This window comes from Tinamus guttatus, unplaced genomic scaffold, assembly GCF_059628265.1.
Source record: "Tinamus guttatus ecotype Peru unplaced genomic scaffold, ASM5962826v1 Tinamus_guttatus_pri_ptg000035l, whole genome shotgun sequence".
Lineage (NCBI taxonomy): Eukaryota > Metazoa > Chordata > Aves > Tinamiformes > Tinamidae > Tinamus > Tinamus guttatus.
Window position 1 is genome coordinate 1,389,038 of NW_028288569.1, and position 23,888 is coordinate 1,412,925.

The window sequence follows — 23,888 nt, forward strand, 5'->3', positions numbered from 1 at the left end:
TTAATAGACATGGAAAAGACATTTCTGCAATTTTTGTTAGAGTGATCAAATAGTGACAGAAAGTGTCACCTCAGCATCAATATAAAAGACCAACTCTCATAAGACAAATATTAGAATATGTTTCTCTCCCTTGATGAGCTAAATATTTCATCACAGGAAAAAAATAATAATAATACTGAGTATAAAGGTATAAAGTACAGAACTGATAGCTGAAGTCCTCAGAATAGCCGAAGAGCTATGGTAGCTCAGAATGTTTCTCAGCTCAGCTTGCCCAGGCATTACAACTTAAATGTCTGACCTTTGCTTGTAAGCTAGAAAGAGACTGCCAGTTTCCCCGCTATTTCACCCCAGGCCTCCTGCTGGGACCACCATTATATGTACAAAAATCATGGCACTTAAGCCCATATGGAAACATGATAGATCTTTAACTTACTGTATTGAATCCATCTGCCAGAATCAACTTTTAGTCACCACCCAACGGTATGACTTAAAGTAGAAACATACTTCAGTTAAAAAAAAAAAAAAAAAAAGGTGGTGGAAGGGGTGAAATTTTATTTTCATTGCTGGGTGAAAAAAATTAAAAACACTTTCTCTAAATCACTTTTGACTCTCTTCACAATTTCATCACAAAAGACATAAAATATTAGTGCTTCCAGTATTCATTACTACATAAACCAAACTTCTAAGGTATATCAGTATGTTTTTATTATCAACTTAAGAAAGAGTAAATTAGACAGAATGCTTTCAACACATTTAAATGCAGTTTGAAAAGCACACATTTCTTACAAAGCCTATACAAACACAAAACATTACTTCAAAATAATGTAATGCATGTTGCAACACTTTGCAATGGTGAACATAAAGACAAAGTAATTTAAAAAAAGTCACAGTGGCAAGACAAAGATCAGGTTGGATACTTGGAAAAAATGCACAGCATTCATAATGGCACCATTTTTTTAGGATAATATTACAAAAGCACAACAAGTTCTGAGTAAATTTGAATGTAATGAATTTAGATTCATTAGGAAAGCTTGTGAAGTTGAGCATTTTTATTAAAAAACAAATGAGATTCAATTTTTATGCAAGAAAGAAAGTATCTTAGGTCACTTAACCTGCTATGCTCCCTTTAATACATCCATTCATGCTGCTTGTTCCTTGAAACCTAACTCTCTTCATGCTTCATTTTAAGCTCTTCTGTAAGACCTATAAACTTAGCATGCCCCATGTATGCTACATGTATTCTACATGTATGCTAAATGATTTCCCTTCCCCAATCAAAAACTTCTTCAAAAGGTTAATCTGCTTCAGATTTTTTTTAATAACATAAAAATATATTTGTTTTTAATTACACAGAAGTTGCTTTTATTAGAGTAGACTCTCACCTGGTTAAGCAGGATCCTGTCTGCATGTGTCTCAAACTATAGAGTCACCAGCCTGTCATTTATGATGACAGGAATGAATTTGGTGTTGTGTAGCAGGAGTTCAGTACTGCCTGGGCTGGCTTGAATCCACCAGGCTTCCAAACAAATGTCACTGCTCTGGTTCTCGCCTTGATGCAGAATATTCCTATTCAACATGGAATTGCACCTGACCTAATAGCTCTCTCAGCTCAGGCTGGGTCTGTGTAGAGGTAACTGCAATACGCCACCTCTGGCAAAACCCAACCAAAATATTCCCAGATTCTGAAGAGCTGACTAGACAGAGCCTGTAAGCCATAGAGGGCAAACGACCCATTCTTTCTCCATATACTTAGCAGTCAGCACTAACAAGTGTGACACAGGAAAGACATCTCAGATTCAGTCTGCTAAGAAGGCTACCACATCAACAAATAAGTCTGGTGGACTCAGTTCAGGCCCTTACTGAGGGGACCTCACCAATATTATCTGCATTAAACTACAACTTCTAGGAAGCGAAATAAATAACTGAGCAAAAATGCCTGATGAACATTCGTGGCCAAATGTGGCCAAAATGGCTCCATGCAGGACACGACGGCACAAACTTTTAAAAAGGCTGTACTGCCAGGCTCTGTCCTGAATATAACTACTGAAAATTTTTGACTAAATCTGCACACAGCTTTCATGCATGCAGTCATCACATGAAGCCTTAACTGCCTGGAATCGTGACTCCTTTTTGCAGAAAATGCTTAAAGGACAAGATGAGCACAAGTAACATGAAACATTGATGAAGAACAAAAGCCAACACATGTGTGTGTTTCAGCAGAAAGATCTCATGGTGCTTTGTTTGACAACCAGCAGAAATTCGTACAAGGCCTGGCTGGTTAAGTATATACAAGGTGCACAGAAAGGAGAGTGCTTAGGAGAGTGCTTGAAAGTATCATTTGATAAAAATATAGGGCTTCTCTCTTCAGCTTGCTGACTGCATATTAACTTAGCACTAGACTACCACTTCTTTAATCTGACTGTCGGAACCTGAAGGCAGGACAATCTGTTTATGTTCTGCATGCACAGTAATACCTAGCATAATATGGACCTCAATCTAGAATATAGTAACTAGGTGCTGCACCAAAATAAATAAATAAATGAATAAATCCAACACTAGAAAAATGGAGAAAAAAATGACATGAGCAGATGTGACATGTTTTAGTTCAATTAAAAATTAGTTAACAAAAGTCATACCGTTAGCAGTGCTGGAAGAGTTGTGCTCTCCTTCTGATTGCTCTTTAAGTTTATGGCTTCACTTCCTCTGTTTTCAAAACTGAAAAACAAAGACACATTTTGTAACACGGAGGACTTCCATTACTCAATTTTTCCTGAGAACCAACACTGTATCATTCAAATGAAACACAAAATATCATTAAACAGCAGAAGAACACAATTTCCATACCACAGCCCATACTCTGCATATATTGCAACCAAAAAAGCCATGCCCTGTAAGCAGAAGATGGAAGCAGAATAGTTACTACAAGTCACACTGAGTCCTTCAAACTCAAGCACTCAGAAATAGCATATAGCACAACAAGGCTCCTCTGGCAACCAAATTCAATAAAAAAAAATCAAGCTTTCTGCACATACGCATCATTTTCTGCTGGAAAAGCAATAGCATAGCTGATGCATGTTCCATGGCAGCATTCATTGCCACAGCAGTTATCTGGCAGCTGGAAGGTACCCCTTGTCCTTACACAGAGGATTGTGACCAAATGGAGGGAACTCAGGGCAGGTGGATTCAGCACAAACCTCAGGCAAGAGATTTGATAAATCTTCACTGAACACATCTAAAGAGAGTTTGCAGACAAATGAGTAAGAAATTTTAGAAAGGGGGTAACAGGCATGTTATCATCGCCAAAACAGCACCTGTTAATTAAAACTCATAGGTCTTAAGTCTTGTTTCTCCTCACAGCCAATTTACCCTGGACATTCTTCTTTTTTTCCCTCCGGAGTCCAATTTTGGAATAAGGGGAACCAATTTTTTTCCAATTCTTATCAATCATCCTGTACATCGAGCTAAGAACAGTTTAAATAAAACTGTTTAAATAAAATTACACACAACTGAAAAGCAGAATCAAAGCAAACATTAGAGGATATTAATCCTCACTTCCTGCATTGCTTATCACAAGCTGAAAAAAAAAGTTATATCAATATATTGTTTGAAATGCTCTGTTTTACAGTGAAGTCATATGATTACCTCAAAAAAGTCTTTATTAAATTTTAAACATTTAGCTTTTTTATTTATAAATACACAAGCCCTTACTGCTGTATTTGTATGAAGAGATGATCTAAAAGCTGGAAACCACTATTATTATTTTTATTTTAGCGATATTCTGTCTGGATTTGGAGAAAGGTTTTAGACATAGATTGGTACTACGGCCACTACTGACTAATGCCACATGTGCAGAAATAAGCATGTCTATCTTTTTGAAAAGCAACATTTTATGCCAAATGTGCATTAGGCATTTGAGTTAAACACACATTGATATACATAAAAAAACACTAAGAACATTCTGACTAAATATTAGTTCCCCTTCCAGCTGCTCATAGTCAAGATTCTCTGAACAAAAATGAGAACAGAACTCTTCTGCAATTGAGGTTGTAAGATCTTCTTAAAACACATTGCAACAGAGATCATCTTCCCTTTCTTTTATAGATCTTCAAGCTCAAAACCATCTACCCTGAGATCATCACAAGTAATCTTTCTTAATGTATTCAGAAACACTAAGATTTTTTTTTAAGGGAAAGCACACAAAGCCTTGGCTATTTTTTGCTGCCTTTAAGATGGAACATCAATTAACTTGCTATCCTACTAATTCCTTTTGATGCTGGTAGGTGTTTTTTGGAAGAGATTTCATGGACTCTTCTGGGCAGTCTGGCACACTTAGGGAAAACAAACAAACCAACAAAAAAACACCACTCAACCCTGCATATTTTTTCCTAGTCCTTTATACAAGGATAATGGAGTAGATATCCACAAGACTTTTCTCTTGGCTTCTGGATGTCACTCCTGATGTATCTGGCCTGTAGAACTCAAGATCTTTGTTTTTGTTAAGTGTTGCATGTATGATCATTAATTCCCCATTTTCTCATCACTTTGTCTTTTGCTTGTATTCTTTCCTTCATGTCAGACTTTTTTCCTGAACACTTTATCACTTGGATGAATTTTGCTTGCATTTCAAATAAAATATATGCCCACATTACTGTCTTCTTCCTAGCCAGGCTTGGACAGCTTGCTATGAAATTCCATTACACATTAGAAATTTCCATACTTTTCCTCCTCCACTTCAGCTATCTTTTCCTATTCCTTGCTCAGGCTATCACAATTCTCTGTAAGGCCACAGTCTTCAGGGGAAACAAAAACATGTGAGGGGAAAAAAAAATTTCCATCAGTGAAACACAGTGACCAGGTTTACAGAGCAGTGATTTGAACCAGCACAAATGAAAGAGCCATGAATTATGGTCAAGAGACAGGAAAAGAAGCCAGTAGGAATGACTACACTAGCATCACCACTGAAGCTAGTTTTTGTGGACCTATACCCTTAGCCAGGGCTCAGTTTTAAAGGGGGCCTCATCTGAACCAAAATGACTCACATGGAGCAAGTAAAGTTCATAGCACGACATACACTTTGCAGAAAACAGGCTTCTTGGGGTGTTTAGAACAGAACTGTTTTATTTTCCCCAGAAGTGCCAAGATTATCTTCTTCAGCCTAGAACAGCATATCAGTGGTACCACACCAACACGTGGCATTTGTACTTGGAATTGGAGGATAGGCTGGCTCTTAATGACATAGCTTATCACTTCATGGCACTAACAACCCCGACATTTAGCATTCCCCTCTTCCCCCTCACATCGTCATATGCATCAGTAATGGTCAGTAATCATTAGTTTGGGAACACTGTCTGTTCTCTTTTTGTCCATACAGAAGAAGCTTACAGGGCTACACACAACACTTGGTTCCCTTTTTTTTTTTTTTTTTTTTTAACCAAACAGGAGAGCTAATGTAACTGCCACACATAATCTTAGGATGTGACATGTCATGCTGTCCAGCTGAGTCTTCATTCAGAGACACAGTGAACATAGTTATTAAAACTACTGCATTCACAGTTTGAATTATTGGGAAATATGCAAGACATCTAATATTTATGCTTTTTTAATGCATTCATATGCCCACACTATTCTATCATTAGTGGATAGCTGTTATAAATTCAATAATTATAATTTAGACGTTTATTAGTTTCTTCTACAGGACAAGGTGTTATAAATGATGCTAAATGAGGTTTGATGAGGATGAGATGAGGTTTGCCACATGATACTAAACCTCTCAATTTTGATGCCTTTGCTAGGAAGTGAGAATAAAGACTTATACTATGTACAGGCTCATCAGGAACATTTTCTTTTTTTTTTTTTTGGTCATACTTGTGCTATATTTACATTATTAAAACTTGCCTCTGTAGAGATACCCGCTTGCTTCACGTTTTTCTGGAGCAGTGCATTGCTAGAGCCCCGTGCCATACCTGGCACCAGACATGCTGTCCCTAGCTGAGCACATCCGAAGTTAGGCCTGTGCTTAACTGCCGACACAGCTTTGAGGGATTGGTCAGCCTGCGCTCGGAGGGGATTTCAGCTCTCCACTTGCTAAAGGTGGAAGATGAATCTCAGGAAAACTAGAATGTCCAAGCCCGTGCTTCACAAAATGCTTATATTATTTTAGATGCCTGGATATAGGACACTATTAACCAGAAGCTAGAAAAATGCCTAGAGTTCACAGATTCAAACATGCCAGATATTTGTTCTAAAAACTCTTAAAAGATAGATAAAAAATAACAACACAAACACTCTTTAACAACTGCATAGGAAAGCTCCGGAAGCGTGGACTGCACAAGTGGACAGTAAGGTGGACTGAGGACTGGCTGGCTGTCAGAGACCAGAGGGCCAAGTCTAGTTGGAGGCCTGTGGCCAGTGGTGTCCTGCAGGGATCAGTACTGGGCCCGGTGCTCTTCAACTTGTTCATCAGTGACTTGGACGAGGGCACAGAGTGCACCCTCGGCAAGTTTGCAGATGACACCAAATTGGGAGCAGTGGCCGACACTCCCGAGGGCTGTGCTGCCATTCAGAGAGACCTAGACAGGTTGGAGTGCTGGGCAGAGAGGAACCTCATGAGGTTCAACAAGGGCAAGTGCAGGGTCCTGCACCTGGGGAGGCACCAGTACAGATTAGGGGCTGACCTGCTGAAAGCAGCTCTGCAGAAAGGGGTTTGGAAGTCCTGGTTGACCAAGTTAACCATGAGTCAGCAACGTGCCCTTGTGGCCAAGAAAGCCAGTGGGATTCTGGCCTGCATCAGGAGGAGCGTTGCCAGCAGGTCGAGGGAGGGGATCCTGCCCCTCTCCTCAGCTCTGGTGAGGCCGCACCTGGAGGACTGGGGGCAGTTCTGGGTTCCCCAGGACAAGAGGGGCATGGAGCTTCTAGAGAGGGTCCAGCCCTCCCAGGCAGGAGGATGATTAAAGGACTGGAGCATCTATCTTACGAGAAAAGACTAAGCGAGCTGGGCCCGTTTAGCCTGGAGAAGAGAGGTTCGAGAGGGGATCTTATCCATATGTATAAATACCTGAGGGGTGAGTGTAGTGAGGATGGGGCCAAACTCTTCTCAGTGGTGGTCAGTGACAGGACAAGGAGGAATGGGTACAAGTTGAAACACTAGAAGTTCCGTCGCCATGTGAGGAAGAACTTCTTTACTGTGAGGGTCACAGAGCCCTGGAACAGACTGCCCACAGAGGCTGTGGAGTCTCCTTCTCTGGAAGGAGACTGGCTTCTCTGGTTTCTTCAAAACCTGCCTGGCTGCCACCCTGTGCCACGTGCTCTAGGAGTCCCTGCTTGAGCAGGAGGGTTGGACTAGATGATCTCTAGAGGTCCCTTCCAACCTCAACCATTCTGTGAATCTGTGATTTTAACAACAACTCTTAACAACAAAATGCCTTGAAACTTATTCACTGGTCATAGGGCATTCCATCTTCTCCCTAAAGAGGCATCTTCAGGAGACAGGATCACAATTATGTTCAGGAAATGGGGACATAGCCTGCCTGCAGCACTCCTATACCCAGATGATGCCAACTACTCCAACAGCATCAAGGCTTGAGATACTGGAGGGGAAAGAAATGTTTCAAGTCTACCCTGATTACTCATTAGGGAAAGAGCAAAGCATAATGCTAGGATAAGAGAAAATACCTCAGCCCTCCAACTTGCTTCCATGAACTTCTTCACTACAAAGGAAGTCATTCACGAATTCTCACAACTGCTTGTTTGCATGTTTAGGCAAATGTATTTTTATTTTATGGATAAATCAAAATAGAACCAAGCTGCCATTCCCCCCACAAACTCCTCCTCCCCAAACAAATAAAAAAGAAACATTAAATAACTTGTCTAGAATAAATACAGTGGAAATGACTAGAAGCCAGGCCTCCCAACCTGTCATCTTCCTACTGATATTTTGGTTAGGTTTCTTTTCTTTCATACACATCAGTGCATCCGACATCAACAGGTTCATCTTCAGCTAAGGTAGACGGACTTTTTTCTTCTCCTTAACTGCTTTACTGCTCTTGTCTACAGTTCTGCCTACCCTGATTAATATCACACTTATTCTTTCAATAATCCAGATTATACTAAAGTTATAATAGATCCCATTCTGTATCTTCTGAATAAACCTTCCTTTATGCTTTCTGTTGCTCTGCTGCTGAAATTGGTTTTGACCTTTCTATAATACTGGAACAGGTGGTGTCTTAAACAGAAGCAGATTTTTGACCCAAATTTTTAATCAGTATATTTGTACGGGAAAGGTTAGAGATCACTTTGGGAAAGACAAATGGTTATTTTCCATCCATCCCGAGCACGCGCAGCAGGGTGGGAATGTGCCCTGTTAGATAAAACGGGCTGTAGGCACTACAGAAGCACCACGAAATGCAAGTATGCGCCTTCTGATAAGGCTGACCAGATGCAAAGTGAAACCAGCTGTACGTCCCTCTTGTGACATATCTGCCACCGATTGTTTGGGAACAGGGAATTTAAGAAGCAATCGCTGGTCTCAGAAAAGGGAACTGCTGAACACAAGCGCTGTTCAACTCTAACAACATTGTACCTACACATCCAGGTGTCAACCCTGCCTTCTTCTCTTCCTTTCGACTATTTAGAAGCAGTCATTTCTGGCTAGGCAGAACTCACTTTTCTTGCAGCCGAGAGCCCATCACAAGGTAGGCTGGTGCTCTCCCTGAATTTACTATCTCCCTTTTCAGGCCCAGATCACTCCTCGAACAATCAAACCATCTTTACGTTAGGCTAACATCATTTATTTTTAACTCATCCTCTCTCAGAATTAAATCAGAAATTGCAGACACTTTACATGGCAGCTCTTAATAGTAGGAAAAAAAACAAGGCCCAAATTGGAAGATGCTATGGGGTACCAAGGGGGCAGAAGATTCTACATAGGTCTAAGTCTGACCTATACATATATCCTTCTCTCCAGGTTTTATGACCTCACTTGTGACATCTCCTTCCCATAATTCCAAAACAGTTTTCCTTAAAAATGATAGTTTTTTGTTTTGGGATTGATGATCCAATTCACTCTCCAGTGTGGTCTTCACTAAGGCTGTCATTTTAGCCTTTGCCATCTTGCCAGCTTCTTGGATGCTTTCGGTTCTCTACCACTGCCTTTTATCCTTCTCTTAGAAAGTAATGTTCTTCTCTAGAAAATTAAACCTCATTTGATTTTGACGTGTTGACTTTCCAATTTTATTTAATGGCAACACAATGATGCATCCAGTGGCGATCTTCAAACAGAGTATTTCAAAGCCAGAGAGATATTGCTAACAAAAACCTATATCATCCAAGTATTTTTTAAAAAGTTGAGAGCCTCCCTGAAGAATATGAGTAAGAGGAAAATTTTAAGTCTAATAGACCTATCAAATATAGATGTGCAGGACCAAAATCTTCAAGAAGGTTCAGCACATTACAGAGAATCTAAAACTATATCCTCAGATCAGCAGCAGTTTATGAAACTTTTATTATACATTTGCACGGTGCCATAGGCTAGCTAGTATTGGTTTCCTCTCTGTTGCAACTTCCAAGTGGTATTTAAAAAGATGACAGAAACCTTATGAGCAGTATTTTTCTGTGTATACAGACCATTATGATCACTGAGGCTGGTTGTCTGCATAAACTAGATCATTACATTTCAAAAGATCTGCATCAAGTCTAATACCACACTGAAAGACATTGAGTTCTGGTTAGAAAAAAAAATAATAAAAATATAAACAAATAAAAATATCGAGCAACGGAAAACCTACCACATTTGTAAATAAGATTTTTCCGGGTTAATCACGTTCACTGCTAAATATTAGTCTTCCTTACTAGTCTGAATGTGTCATGCTTAATCTCACAGCTATGTGATCAACCTGTGCTAGAGAGATTAAAAAGTCCTCTACTTCAAATATCTTTTTCAAGTCACAGGTCTACTTTGACATGAAGCACTTAACTCTCATTTCCTTCAGTAGTTATATACCCTGAGGCAGACCCAGGCCTCAAACTGTAATCCCATCACTTCTAAACCTTCTCTTAGACAGACTAAATGCTACTGAGCTCCTCACAGTGTCATTACGTGAGGGAAGCTTTCCAGATACCAAACTGCTTGCAGCTCCTCGCAGAGACCTTTCCAGTTTGTCAGCATCTTTTTCAAAATAAACCGTGGACACTTCAATTAGAACCACTAGTCAAGTAGCTAGAGTTTACCCATGGAGTACATGTACCCTGTTATTTATACAGCCAAGAATCACTTTCTCTCAGCCATCACTTTCCTTTGGGATTTCATGATCAGGTGACAAGAGCCATTTAGTCCATTTCTGCAATAGTTTCATATACATGGTAAGTGATGGCTACATTTTTCTTTCTAGTCAGACAACTTTCTATCCAGCCCTTTTCAAACACTTTGGAGAACACGATTTGCTGTCGTCAACACTTACCAAACCATATACTCATGCCTTCTGCAACTTTATAACCTACAATTTGTTTTCTTTCGAATTACTTGCAAAGTTATTGAGTAAATTGATTTAAGTAATATTTCCTGGGAAATCTCTTAAAATATGTCAAGTAGAAAATGATTTTCCATGTCCAACTTTTTTGATATTCCTCAAGTTGTTCATTTTAGCCCACTGAAATTACAATTACTTTAAGAAGAACATCAAGTAGCACCAAATCAGGTGTCCTGAAGAATCTGAACACACTATGACAGCAATTAAATATGTCATTTTTTTTTTCTTAAAGTCGAATTTGATAATTCCCATGTCAAATTTGACAATTCCCATCTTCCAGTGATGACAGCATCAACATCATGTTTATTAACTTCACAGGTCACCTTGAAGTCTTGGTAAATCAACTTTTCATTCTTTCTGCTTTAAATCTGGTGGAGACAAGAGACTTAAAAGTGCAGGTAAAATGCCAACACTTTATTTAAGATTCTAAATTCTCACTTTTACAGTGACGTGTACTATGAAATGAGGGTAACTATCAGAATAACACATTAAGTTAAAAAAAATAGGTGTCAAACTTTTGTGGCATATAATTAATAATAGTGAACAAGCATACAAACAGGGTAGTGAAATTAAATGATCTGGAAGTGGCAATGGTAACAAGCTAGGTCTTAAAGTTATGAGTAAGGTGCTAAGATTCACATATACTGCTTTGAAATATTGAGAAATTCAGAATCGCTTCAGTTGTAATCAATTGAAATCTTTTTTTTTTCATAAAAAGATTTTTAATTATTGCTGAAGGACATTGCAAGGGGGCCTTTTGAGAGAGCATAAGCAAGGTACTGATATATTTTGCTTTGCACATCAGTCAAGGTCCTGGTTATCTAAATGGGAGATAAAAATATTAAATGCATTTAAATTTCCAAATTCTGTTTGTTGTGTTCAAAACATTTTTAAAAACCTAGAAACTATAAAAAAGAACCTAGAAACCTAGGAAAAATAAAAAAGAGTTTATGTCCTATTCTCAAAAATGTTTCTTCCCAGAATCACTTCTTTTCATTACTTGCAATTGTTCAAAAAACAAATCTAGAAAAGAAGTAAAAGAGTCAATGTTGCTTTTGCTTATTGTAACTTACTGCAAGTTGAAGGTGTTTTGGACAATTACCACCAAAAAGATAAAATAAATATTAACTCTTCTGTATCAGTCAAAATACTGTTAACTGAGAGCAAGAAAAAAGAAAATCAAGATGCTAACATTTTTACAATGAACTAAGAGCTCTTTTTTTTTTCCTGATTTTTTTCCTCCACTAAATAGAATGCTGCCCTTTCTGAAAAGCTTCAAAATGAAAATTTTTGGCCAACTTCAGAGCCAGATTCCTGAGACTAACAGTATTCCTGGGAAATGAAATATTAATAGCAGTGACAAGTCTTCCCATATTCTCTGGCAATGCTGTTTGGGTTCATCTTAAGAGGAAGTGAATGTTTCAACAGAAATTTGAATGTGAAGTTTCTGGCATCTACTTTCGTGCTTAAACTTAGGCCACACACATAGGAGGAGCTGTAAAGACATTAAGATAAATAGAAATTATAAAAACAAGTCAGTGAGCTTGAAATTAGAGAGTCAAAGGAAAGCAACGCTGTTATTTCATTTAAAATAAAGGAGGAGGGAAGTGGGAGAAAAAGAATGCCGAGAAGGGCAAGGAAGGAGAAAATTAAGTCAGAATAATAAAGAGACTGGGACTTTAGGCAAGAAAAATGTTCCAATCAGCTGATTAAGTTTTTGAATAGAATTAAAGCTTTGGAATAACATTATATTCATTTAAACATTCTCACCTGAAAATTGGTTTAATTATATTATTATTTGCTTATTGCATTAAGCAATTCAGACTGTTTTAACTGAAACAATTCTTTCTCTCAGACCTGTTTATGATGCTTATTTACATGTTGTTTTTGTTCTGCTTGCACGTCAAAGCTACATTAGCAGCACTGCTTTCTATATGCTATATGTAAGCTACAGCGAGTGGCTCAGTATAAAAAGTACTTCTTAAATCTTTTGCAAAACGCAATTGAAAAAAACCCTTTTCTTTATCAAATGATTTTAAAACAATTGTTTTTTGTAAACTCGTATTAGAAATGCAAGAATCCAATTATGCATCTTTATGCTGAGCACTCTCCTTTAAATGTAAAGGCTAGCACCAAGCGGAATGGTCCACGATCACCCTTGCTGAATAGCTTAATCTGTTGTACATGTAAGGGAATTGAACAGCCGTACAAAGGCTAGAGAAAAGAAATACAAATTGTTTCTGAGCAGAGGCTATTTGTTATTGGACAGTAGGATTATAACATTACATCAACAGTTCTCTTCTGGCATCTGTCAGGCATAGCAACGAATACCAATTTAGAACCCACTCTTTATTTACTCGTCTGATAGGTTAAGTGAAATAAATATGTCACTGACTGCTTGCACGTAAACTTGGTAGAATATCAGGAACAGATTTATAAACTATTTACATTTATCAAAATTAAAATATAGGACAGAATAGACAGTCTATTATACATAGCTTTCCAAATGGCACATGTGTGCAGGTGTTAGGACCGACAAGGGTACTTAAAAATGACACAGAACTAGAGAATACTGAAAAAACTCACACCCAACAACTCCCCTGGCCCCCATCCCAACTAACAAAACCTTCAAGAAAGCTTTAAAGGAGCAATAATTGCTTTCTTTTCTAAAGGAAAAAAATATAGGAAAGTAATTCTCAGTTCTCCGATTTTTAATCACAAAAAGATACATTCAGATGTATCCTACAGAAACTTTCCTGTTATTATCAGATTCTCTCTTTCAAGTTGAAAGCATGCCTTTTTCTTTCAACCCAAGTAAGTTCAATGGCTATTTTTTAATCATCCATTAAATATTACAAAGACTGTTGCTACTGATGATTTTTTTTCCTGCATTTGCTCTCCATGTGCTCACAAGAAAATATTCCATGCACATTCTTCCCCACCACATCACTGTCACCAGCACTGGCAAAGCTCAGATCTACCCAGGGTTCCTCCGCCCTGGATCCCGAGATCTCCAAACTGCTCAAGAGATACAGTGCCTTCAGGAAGCCATTTTTGCAATTAGAGAAATGCTGAAATATTAAAAAAAAAAAAAAACAAGGCTACATTTCAAACAAAGCCAAATCACGGATATTACATTAACACAATTAGAGAGCATATTTCAGGCCACAAGACGGGTGCCAGATGGAAATTCACGAACTGTTTTTGCCATCACTTTGCATTTCTGATCTTAAAATAAGTCTTCAAAGAGACACTATAAAGTCAGTTACAACCCATAAAACTGACTTTAGAAATGAAAATACTTTCATTGGCAGGCCTACTGGCTAACCAATATTGTGCTGTGCAACTGACTCCAAGTGTAACAGTACATACTAATTGAATTTGTTGTATATGAAGTACAAAAAAAAAAAAACCCTCCAAAAAATAAAAGCAGTAGCTGGGTTTTGAGTCTTTTGGAAAGTTCCAGTAAGCAGGACTACAGTCCTCACAGAAACACATTTCTACATTTGGTTTTGTCATCTGTGAGTCTTTTGTCAACCAGATGAGAAGATTGGTAAGTTTTTACTTTGTAAAGGCATTCTTTAAAACTGAATGTTCATAGATATTTTAGAAATATTTTTGTATTGACTCTAGCATTTAAACCTATAATTGGAAAGGCAACAATAATGTTAACATTAAATAGTAAACAAAGACAGACTGTTTTCCTTCTTCCAGTGGGTGCTACTATTGCAATTAATACTCCGATAGCGTTTCCTTTAGGAAATGTCTCCCAAGTACAGGGCCAGAGGCTGGACTTGCTCCTTTTGGCCTCAGCTCCACAAGGGAGCTTTAGGGAAATGCCTCATTCTAATTAAACAAGTATTCCCACTAAAATACACAGCACCATTTACTTATTTGAACGCAGGCAACCACTGAGGCACCTTGCTCAATCAGGGCCTCTGCTTCTGCTGTGCCCACGAATTATCCCGGAATAAAAGGTATATGACAGAAAAATCCAGGAAGCCTTATAACAGCAAAAAAGAAAAATAAACTAACAAACAAATACTCCTCATAGCGTGTCTTGCTTTAGTAAAGCTAATTTTAATTCTTCTAAATCACTGGAGCAGTTCCCTTGCTGGATCCACAAATCACCGTCTCTGATGTGTATTTACAAATGAAGAAAAAAAATCATACTCTGCTTTTTGAAGAGCGGAGTTTCTTTATTAGAAAGCAGTGACAGAAGAATCCCATTGTTTGCTGGAAAAATCTAAGATGCAAACAGAATGTGAATCAAAGCCAGCCAGGAGGTAGTAACTTAGAAATAAACTAGCTTGAAATGTATTACTCCCCTTTCAATTCCATGCTGTCCCCAAATGCACAGTTTTTTTTTAAACTACACAAATACATGTGCTTTATAAACAGGAACAATGACCGCCAGTCCCAAAGGAAGAAAAAGACTCTTTAATCTCTCCTTGGGCAGCATAAACACAGTTCTTCCATCTCTGGAAGCTCTTAGTTAGAAACTAATGGATGAACTCAGGAACTGAACAATAATCTCAGTTAAAAAAAGAAAAGCCTTCAAACCCAAATAAAAGATTGCTCTTCAACTGTTCCATATCTCTGGTACACTTCAGTGATGGAAAAGAGGTATCTAGACAGAGGCAACAAAAGCAAAATTCTGTTGACATTTACTTGATTGGCTAATGGCACTTCAAAGGGATAAGATAAGCGTGAAATTAACTTGCTAAATGTTACACAGAACAATTAATAATACACATGTAGTTCATAGGCAATTTTAGTGGCAACTTCGGAGTAAAGTGAAACGATCCGCTGGAAGCGTCCACCTCTTGGGCATCTTCTTTTTAGGTCATTCATGTTTATCTACACCAGGACAATTGCTGAGATGCAGGAGCCATTTTTGTATTTCTGACAGAATCCACAGTGAATTGATTTACACCATAAAAGCCACATCTTCATGTAGATGGACTAAAGAAACACCCAGTTAAGTAAATAAATGAGCAACAGACTCCTGCTGCAATAGTGAAAAATATCAAATAACCAGGATGAGCATAGCAACTTTTTGATGCAAGGTACTGATTAAAAAACTGAGATGAAAAACACAAATCCCATATTCAAGGCGAAAATCCTAATTCTGCAGAATGCACTTAAGCAAGCACGCCTAGGTGAAAGATACTTCATATTTCTTTCAAGTTTTACGTAAAAGCAAAGTAAGCCCTTAACAGATGCTCTGTATTTTTTGCCACCACAAGACTCCCATCTAGTCCACATGGATTAGTTTTTAAGGAAAGCTTCAAGCAATTCTCATGTTCATCAGAGCTACAAATTGCTGCAAGCGTAAGTTATTAGCATAAGCTCTTAGTGAAATGAGGTTCTCAGAAGAGTCTAAGACACTGATTAACAAACAGTGTAATTCCTGGACCCCCCCTCCTTTCCTCCTGTCTTAAAGGAGGGCCACAGTTGTTTTTTAAAGCTAAACCTGAACACAACGCCTGGAGACAGAACTGGTGAGAGCTCCAGCCATTTGGAGTTGAGGGGGCAGCTGTGGGGCGGAGGGGAGAGGAAAGCTCCACTCGGGGCTTCCTTCCAGCCACCGCTGCCTCGATTGCCGGAGCAGATGGAAAATCACTTTGGGACATTTATGTAGCCTTTCAAGTTCAAGGCACCTTGGTATTCTACAGAGGCTACATTAAGCATGGTACGTGTTTCTAGAGGTCAAAGCAGGTACACCGAGGGCATATTTGGTCCGATATAACATCTTGCTCTCTCTGTCCCCTCTGGTTTGTTGTTGTGCTCTGCTGAAAACCGACACTAGGTAAAAGATCCAGTGCTAATGCTCCTTCCTACGGTTTTCAAATTCAGCCAGGTTCCAATGTACAGCACGATGGTACTTTCAATAGGAAATAAATTAACCATCCTATTGTACACACCACTCGTGATGCTTCAAAAAAAAAAAGAAAAAAGAAGAAAAAAAAAGTATTTCCCGGTTTGCCTTGTCTATTCCACACACTACGAACGAACACCCAGAGCAGTTTTAGGCTGGACCCGCCACGCACACGCACTCTGTTGGGCTGCGCATTTCTCTGCGCTGCAAAGCTCACTAAATAAACATGACAGGCAAACCCGGGCCCGCATTCCTACCCGACACTGTTTAATGTACGCAATTAAGTTAATCTACGAAGAAAGCTGTCAGTGCAAAGCAAATAGGAGAGCGTCAGCATTCCAAACTCGCTGCAGCCCGGCACAACAAAAAGCTCTTTAACATACCAAATGGGGCTCCTCAGAGCTCGGGGATTTTTTGCTTCCACTCTCAAGAGGCATCGGAGCTGCCACCCTGCAGCTACCTACGCAAGGAGTTGAAGAACAAGGCCGAGCAGTCCAAGCCTCTCCACATCTGCATGGCCTATCCTGACTTCCTAACAGAGGAAAGGCTCGTGGCTGCAGGAAATGAAACTGTGATTTAGATAAAGATCCTCAGCTGCAGCCCCAAGTTAAGCGGAGCAGGTCTGCCACCAGCGCAAGCGCCAGATACCCTATTTAGCTCGCAAACCACCAAACTGGAATCGCCCTCCTTCCTACTAACACGACCGCTATGTGTTTTTGTTTATTCCGAACCACAACGGCAAGGCGATGGCAAGGAGTCAGATGAAACCTCTTTCATTTGCCTTCTCATATCCTAAGCCAGTTGTGTGCCTTTTCTTTCTTCTCTCCCTTAATCACAGCCACCCAGTGTGACAGCCATGCAACTGTAAAGATGCTCCTGATTCAGCCGCCTTGCTTCTGGCTTTTTGCAGAAAATAAAAAGTAACATTTCACACTAATGAACGGCCAGTGGATCCTTGGTGAAATACTGACCTGTTAAATGCTGAGCGTGCAGGGTGAAATAAGACCACAGGAGGTAAACAAAAAACCATCTTTATCCATGTACATTAGAGCCAAGAAAGAGAATGGAAACTTTAGCTATGTTTTTCTCTGTGTACACAGAGAAATTGGCCACCATGAAGAGGAGAAAAAAAAAAAAGGAAGAGGAAGAAAAAGACAAGAAGTTTCAGAAACTTTGCATCTTGTAAAAGCTCCTTACACCAGAAAGGTGTTAACAGCCAAGGTGCCACAGACCACGAATTTTGCATTTGCAATTTTACACGCCGGTAACGTTTGTATTTGCAGCAGCACCTGGTCCACATGACCCCACGAGAAAACGACGGGTGAGGGCTGAGGAGCCCAGGGTCCCTCGAGCCCCGTCCCAGCCCCGCCGGCCCGGAGGGAGCCCCGGGCAGCCCCCGCAGCCCCGCCGGCCCGGAGGGAGCCCCGGGCAGCCCCCCCTGCCCCGCCGGCCCGGAGGGAGCCCCGGGCAGCCCCCGCAGCCCCGCCGGCCCGCAGGGAGCCCCGGCGCTCGCCCCGGTGACAGACGCTCGCGCGGCACCGAGCGGGGCCCCGGGGGCCGGGCTGGCAGCGCTGCCCGCCGCGCTCCTCCCCAGGGCCAGCCCGCACCCCCCGCCGCCCCACGAGGGCCGGGGTGAAAGCCGGCCCGAACGCGCAGCCCGGGCCGCGGCCGCTGAGCGGCCTCCCGCGGCTCTCGGCTCCGCTCGGAAGGGGCCGAGCGCGCCGCGGTGCCGTCCCGGGCTCCCACCTGCCGCGGGGCCCGGCCGCGCCGCCCCGCCACAGCGGCGCCCTCCCCGCGCCCTCCCCGCGCTCCCCGCCGCCGCGCGAGCAGCCGCCCCGGCCCCGCTCCCCGACGTACCTGGGGGCACCGGCCGGGCGCTGGCGGGGGAAGCCGCGGGAGAAGAAGCGGGAGAAGGCGCCGTGCCAGGAGGAGCCGCCGCCGCCGCGGCTGCCCCCGCCCGACATCTCCGCCGGGGCGCGGGACGGGACGGGACGGGAGGCGCCGCCGCTGCCGCCCGGCTCCGCGTCCCCGGGGCGGCGGCAGGCCCCGCCCCCTCGCCTCGGCGGGCGTGGCCTCGCGAGCCCCGCCCCTTCCCGCCGGCTTCGCGCCGGCCGCCCGGGCGACGGCGGCAAGCCCCGCCCCCTTCCGCGGGGGCGTGGCCTCCTTCCCGCCCGCGCCGGCGGCGCCGCGCGAGCAGCGCGCGCGTTTCCTCCTTCGCTCCAAATGCACGGAAGAAACGGGCAAAAGTTCCTAAGTGAGGAATGAGGGAAGCGGCTGTAGGGCCTTCCGCGCCGCCCGCCAACACCCTCCCTGGCAGTTCCGCCAGGAGCAGCTCCAGGTTTTAAATACGGAACGATACCTCCTCTTTCCTTGATGAACACCTCTGCTTTTCTCTTAAGTTCTCCTTCTTTCCCACCTGGATTCCCCCTCTCCAAACCCAGTCCTCTGCAGGCTTTGCCGGTGCTCACCTTCCCGGCAAGGCTGCAGGAGCACCCGCCTGCTGGGAGGGCAGCTCCACGCGGAGATGAAGCTGCTACTCCAGGCCCATCTGCAGATGGGCAGCAATTAAAAGCTGGAAATAGGTTACTGGCTGCTTTCCTGTTCACTTTCCACTGTCTCAGATATAAGCAGTCCTTAAGAAATGCCCAGACATCTCTTGCTACTTAAGGTCTTACATACACCTCTGATCCGGGTCTTAGAGACAGGGGCAGGTTGGTCAGAATTGCGACTAGCCCCATGTTCTGCGGGTTACAAAAGCCTGCTGCTTTTCTCCTGGTAGAGATGGGTACATCAAGGACTTGTCACGAGCCTTACCCAGGGGACCAGCACTTGCTGCACAGAAAGGTCCTGCCTGGTTGTCAGCATTTGGACACGGAGCAAACGACTTTCCCAGGGATGCAGAATGCCCCGAGCCAGCACAAACTTGCACAGTGTTTTATGCCAGACCAGCTTAGAGGCAAAAATAAACAAACAAAAAGGAAAACAAAACAAAACAAAAAAACATTTTGAGAATACCAACGCGGTTGCCTATTCTTAGGGGAACAACAATCAATGAGTTACAGTCACCAAATATAACATGAATCCCTACAGACCCTTACAATGTTCCCCTCTTACATTCAAACTAAAAGTAATTAAGGCTCCAAAACTAAATTAGAAGAGTGGCAATTTATTAAAAGCAATTAAAGGGAACTGCACAAACAGGCTGCAGCGAGACTCAGGCTCTCAGTGACTGTTTATTATTTTTAATTCTTTACCACATACATCTCAGCTTCCCTACATATTGCCTAAGTAAGATCTAATCCCTGAGCTGTAGCAAAGCTAAATATAATAATTAGCATTTATAAAGCATCCGGTATCTTCAAAGGACTTAAGCATCAGTTAATCCACACAACCACCTCAGGATGTAGTTAAGTGCAGCAAGGTAAGTGGTTTGCACGCAGAGACATAGGCAGTCCGAACACCTGACTGCATCCGAAATCTGTCCGTAGGCCCGGGGGGCACCGCGGGGCCAGGGCTGTGCCTGCCTGAGAACAAAGCACCAGGCTCAGCAGAAATGCTAATCCCAAACAGTCACATTTTGTGTTCAGATCTATTTTTCCTTTCTTCATTGTCTCAAAAAGGAAAAAAAAAAAAAAAAAAAGAGAAAAATGAAAAAAGGAACCCACAGAAGCATTACAGCAAATCACAATTCTGGTGGAAGCACATAAGCAAATTCTGATCAAAATAATTAGAGCGTATCAGTGTAAAAGACAAACGTGAAGCAGGCTAGACAATCCAAATCTTTGTGTGTACCCAGCAGTCACTGGGTACTGCTTTGAACGGAATTAAATATATTAGACACATTTAAAATGTTAAGAGGGGAGACACCAGCTGATCTGCCAAGAGGAACCCAGTTTTCGCCATCTATCGCTTTGATGAAGACAGAAAAGGGAGGCATTTGCCCTAGGATGCAGCATCTACCCTGTGGCAGGTGGCCCCGCGCATTAACGCAGCTGTCAACACGAACAGCACATGCAAGCCAAAACAGATGGGGGAACTCCGTGCTTTCTGCCTCAAATTCGCATACTCAGATGTGGCCCATACGAGGTAACATTGCACTGCCCAAGGCAGAGAGAAACCATTAAAACACAGTTGCAGAGCGAAACAAAAGTACAGAAGCGGAAAATGCCAAACCTTGGCTCTTCTGAGCTGTCTATATACACATTTTTTTCATAGTTCATCCTGCCCAGAGGTTCACTTGAATCATTATGTCAAAGAAAAGAGAGGAGAATGCTGTGCCCATTCCATATCCTGTCATTTTCTACTGCAATTCAGATTATAATGGTTGTGCTCAAGGGAAACCTCCCCCTTCCCCTGGCTGCTTTAGAGTGAGCAGATGGCGAAATTCTAAATGTGCTTTCTGAATTTCCTTCCATTTATGGGTCTTTAAAATGTTTAGTCAAGTCTTCTTTTGTTTGGATACGAAAAAGGAAAGCAAGTTTTCATCACACTGTTTATGAAGAGCCCTCTCTCACAGATTGGACTTTTTTGCAGATTTGGACTTTTTCTAATATCTTGCAGAGATAGCCAGGGAGAAATGTAGCCTTAAAACCACAAAACTAAACATTTTTCCTGCAAGTACATTTTAGCACAACTATTAAATGATAAAAGCGTTCCCAAACTGTTTGCTTTGTTGGGCTGTTATAATAAAAAATGGTCTCATGATACAAAGTATCTATCAATGAAACTGTTTTATCACAATGACTTTTTCTTACTTAATTAGCAATCCCATTTTCCAGGATCTTCCAAAACATATCCAGAAATAAAAGTGCTACAAACTTAAGTAGCTTTTTAATAATGGGTGGTCCTTTACTTACCTTTTTCCTTTCTAGTACATATTATGACAAGGTTTCTGGTAGGTAGCATGAGACCATGAACTCAGACATAATTAAGACGGAGTCATCACATATATTATCTCTTAGCCATTTTTGACAGTTTTCACTTTCCAGATGCTGGAAAGAAATACTGATGATCTTAAATTTCCACTCTGTGCTTATTCTGGAATGAAGGCGTACCAGAGAACTGAGGGTCTGTCTCGGGTGCATAGTATTACCCAGATGAAGTATGTTAGCAAGGATTTCGAGGATTTAACTTTGATCTAGCTGTGACCTTTTGCTGCTGAGCTCGCACCGCGCAGCTTCCCAGCCCTCCGCTGTGTCCTTTAGCTGTGCACACACTGTTCCTCTGTTTGATTTGCCGAGAGTGGCTTAGAGGAGAGACACATGGTCAGCTGCTACCGTTCAAATGCCTCCGTGCCTGGGGAAGACAGCTGGGAACGGCTCGGGCTATTAACCGGAGTCACAGAGAGCTGTTAACTCTATTATTTATTATTTCGGATAAGACCTAAACACTGCCACCTACGGCCAAGGTTCACTGTGCTAATTACAACCTTGAAATCATCCTTCTGAAACCCTCTCCTATTTATTTTCCACCCTATCATTTGTGATGTATACATTCAGCCAGTACAGCAGTGCTAAAAGAGTAAATGACTTGGAAAGAACAAAATAAAAATTCACCAAGAGCAAAAACTAAACAAACAAAGCAAAAGCAGCAGCCAACACAGCACCTACAGAGGCATATGCAGTCCATACTCTACTTTGCCCTCACCTGGGCAAAGGGCAAAAATGATATAAAAGGTTTATTTTTTTAGTGCCATTTGGTCATCTAGAATGGGGGCAGGTGAATAAGGTCCTTTCCCGTCACTTCCATCCGAATTGGTAGCTTTCAGGTAATTAGTATGGAAGGTCCAGCAGGGCTGCAAAGCGTTTTCCCTAGCACCTCCTACCAGGAACACTCGTGCGGTCGGTCACAAAGCTGCTCCTCCCCGGGCTCGTACCCGTGCTAAGCACCGCAGAGCACTCTGCTCTGGCTGGAGCTCTTCGCACAGGGAGGTCTTGGTAAAACCACCCCGGTCTGGGTTACGCTTCTTTAGGGATTCAGCCTCTCTGGGCACCATCACTGACCTAACCACATAAACACTGGCTAAGCAGCGTTCTTCAGTAACGCATTTTCCTCCAGCCTCTAACATACACGGAAAAGAACAAATCATCCAAAAGAATGGAAATGTTTTTAAAACGGGTATCTTACAAGCAAATAAAGAAATCCATGAAATCGAACCAGCAGGTTCTATGCTGTTGTTCATTTAGCAATTTTCTTCATAGAATGTCATTTGAATATTGGATTTGTACTTAAACAGAAGGAACACACACATTTCTGTATACATCTACACAACTTTGGTATTCAATCAACATTCTAATTTCATAAAAGCTTACTCCATTTGCACCATTTTAAGCCTGTGTACAGCAAGTTTTTTGGTTTGTTTTTGTTAAGCTCAACACAGCAGAACCTTTAGTAAGGGAAAGAGGATTTATCTTAATACCCCAAACCAAAAATTCTATATAATCCAACAGTTTCCATCTATGGGTTGGGAAGGGATTTGCAAAACAATAGGATTTTTTTTTAAACAAGATGTAAATGTTAAAATACAAAGAAAAATACAAATTTAATATTATTATAAATTTAAAATACAAAAATACAAATGTTATACACTTTAACATTAACTTCTTTGTTTATGATTGCACAAAGATAAGGAGTATTTGTGCCCTGTCTCAGTAAATTTGATTCAAGTTTGGTACCTTAATCACAAGCTTTCCTTTTCTCTCATTCATCTCTTTCAAGAGATGCTCAGTATCAAGATATGAAGCAACTACGTTAATGCTTTCTGAATGCCGATATTCTTGCAGTACAGGACTTAGTAGTTTTATCCCAGTATTTCACCACAGAGTAAAATAATTTTAAAATTTCATTAAGGAATACAAGATTTCCTTCCTCATCTTCATTAAATATTGATTTGCAAGTACACAGCCATTTTTCACCATTAAAAAAATGCATACCCAGTTATGCATGATTTAAGACTACAGACTGCCAAAGTAGCTGCCCTACCCAAGCATTCATTGTTCTTGGGCTCAGAGAAAGGGGAAAACATTTTCCAGACAAGTGAAGACCATCATGAAGAAACGCGGCTTTGAACCTAAACTGCAGTCGTTTATCCTGATGTTGTTCTCCTTTTGAAACATTGGCTCTAATATCTACCTTTAGTCCAATAAAACGTGAATTATAAGATGTAAAGGGTTTCACTACAGTGTCATTTCATAGGAGGCACTTACTGTAGATCCTAAGCAGTGGAAGTATAGCAGGTCTTACCAATTTTGTTCAGTGTGCTGTTGCTAAAATTAAAGGTTCACATTATATCCTTATTAAATCCATCCTCTGATTAAAGCTACAGACTTTACATTAGGAACTGACTGACGTGCTTATATTCACTGTAATGCAACATCAGCTCAACCGTCATTCATTTATCTCTCATGCATTGCTACAAACTTGAAGAAAGCACGTAGATATTCTGAATCCTGCACGAATCACTTGATTATTGCATGTGTGGATGA

At 41.3% G+C, this 23,888-nt stretch overlaps 1 protein-coding gene across 2 annotated transcripts in view; it reads right to left on the reverse strand.

The window, feature by feature from the left end:
- LOC104566978 (ADP-ribosylation factor-like protein 6) overlaps positions 1–23,888 on the reverse strand; it is a 113,181-nt gene that overhangs the window by 69,176 nt on the left and 20,117 nt on the right. The window contains exons 1-2 of one of the 2 annotated variants that reach the window (XM_088533503.1): positions 18,262–18,368; positions 2,637–2,715 (exon numbers count right to left, since the gene is read on the reverse strand). In XM_088533503.1, coding sequence (XP_088389629.1) covers positions 2,637–2,715; positions 18,262–18,368 — 186 coding nt within the window. Of the gene's footprint in view, positions 1–2,636; positions 2,716–18,261; positions 18,369–23,888 lie in introns of those variants that run through there. The other variant, XM_088533493.1, reaches the window with a different exon arrangement.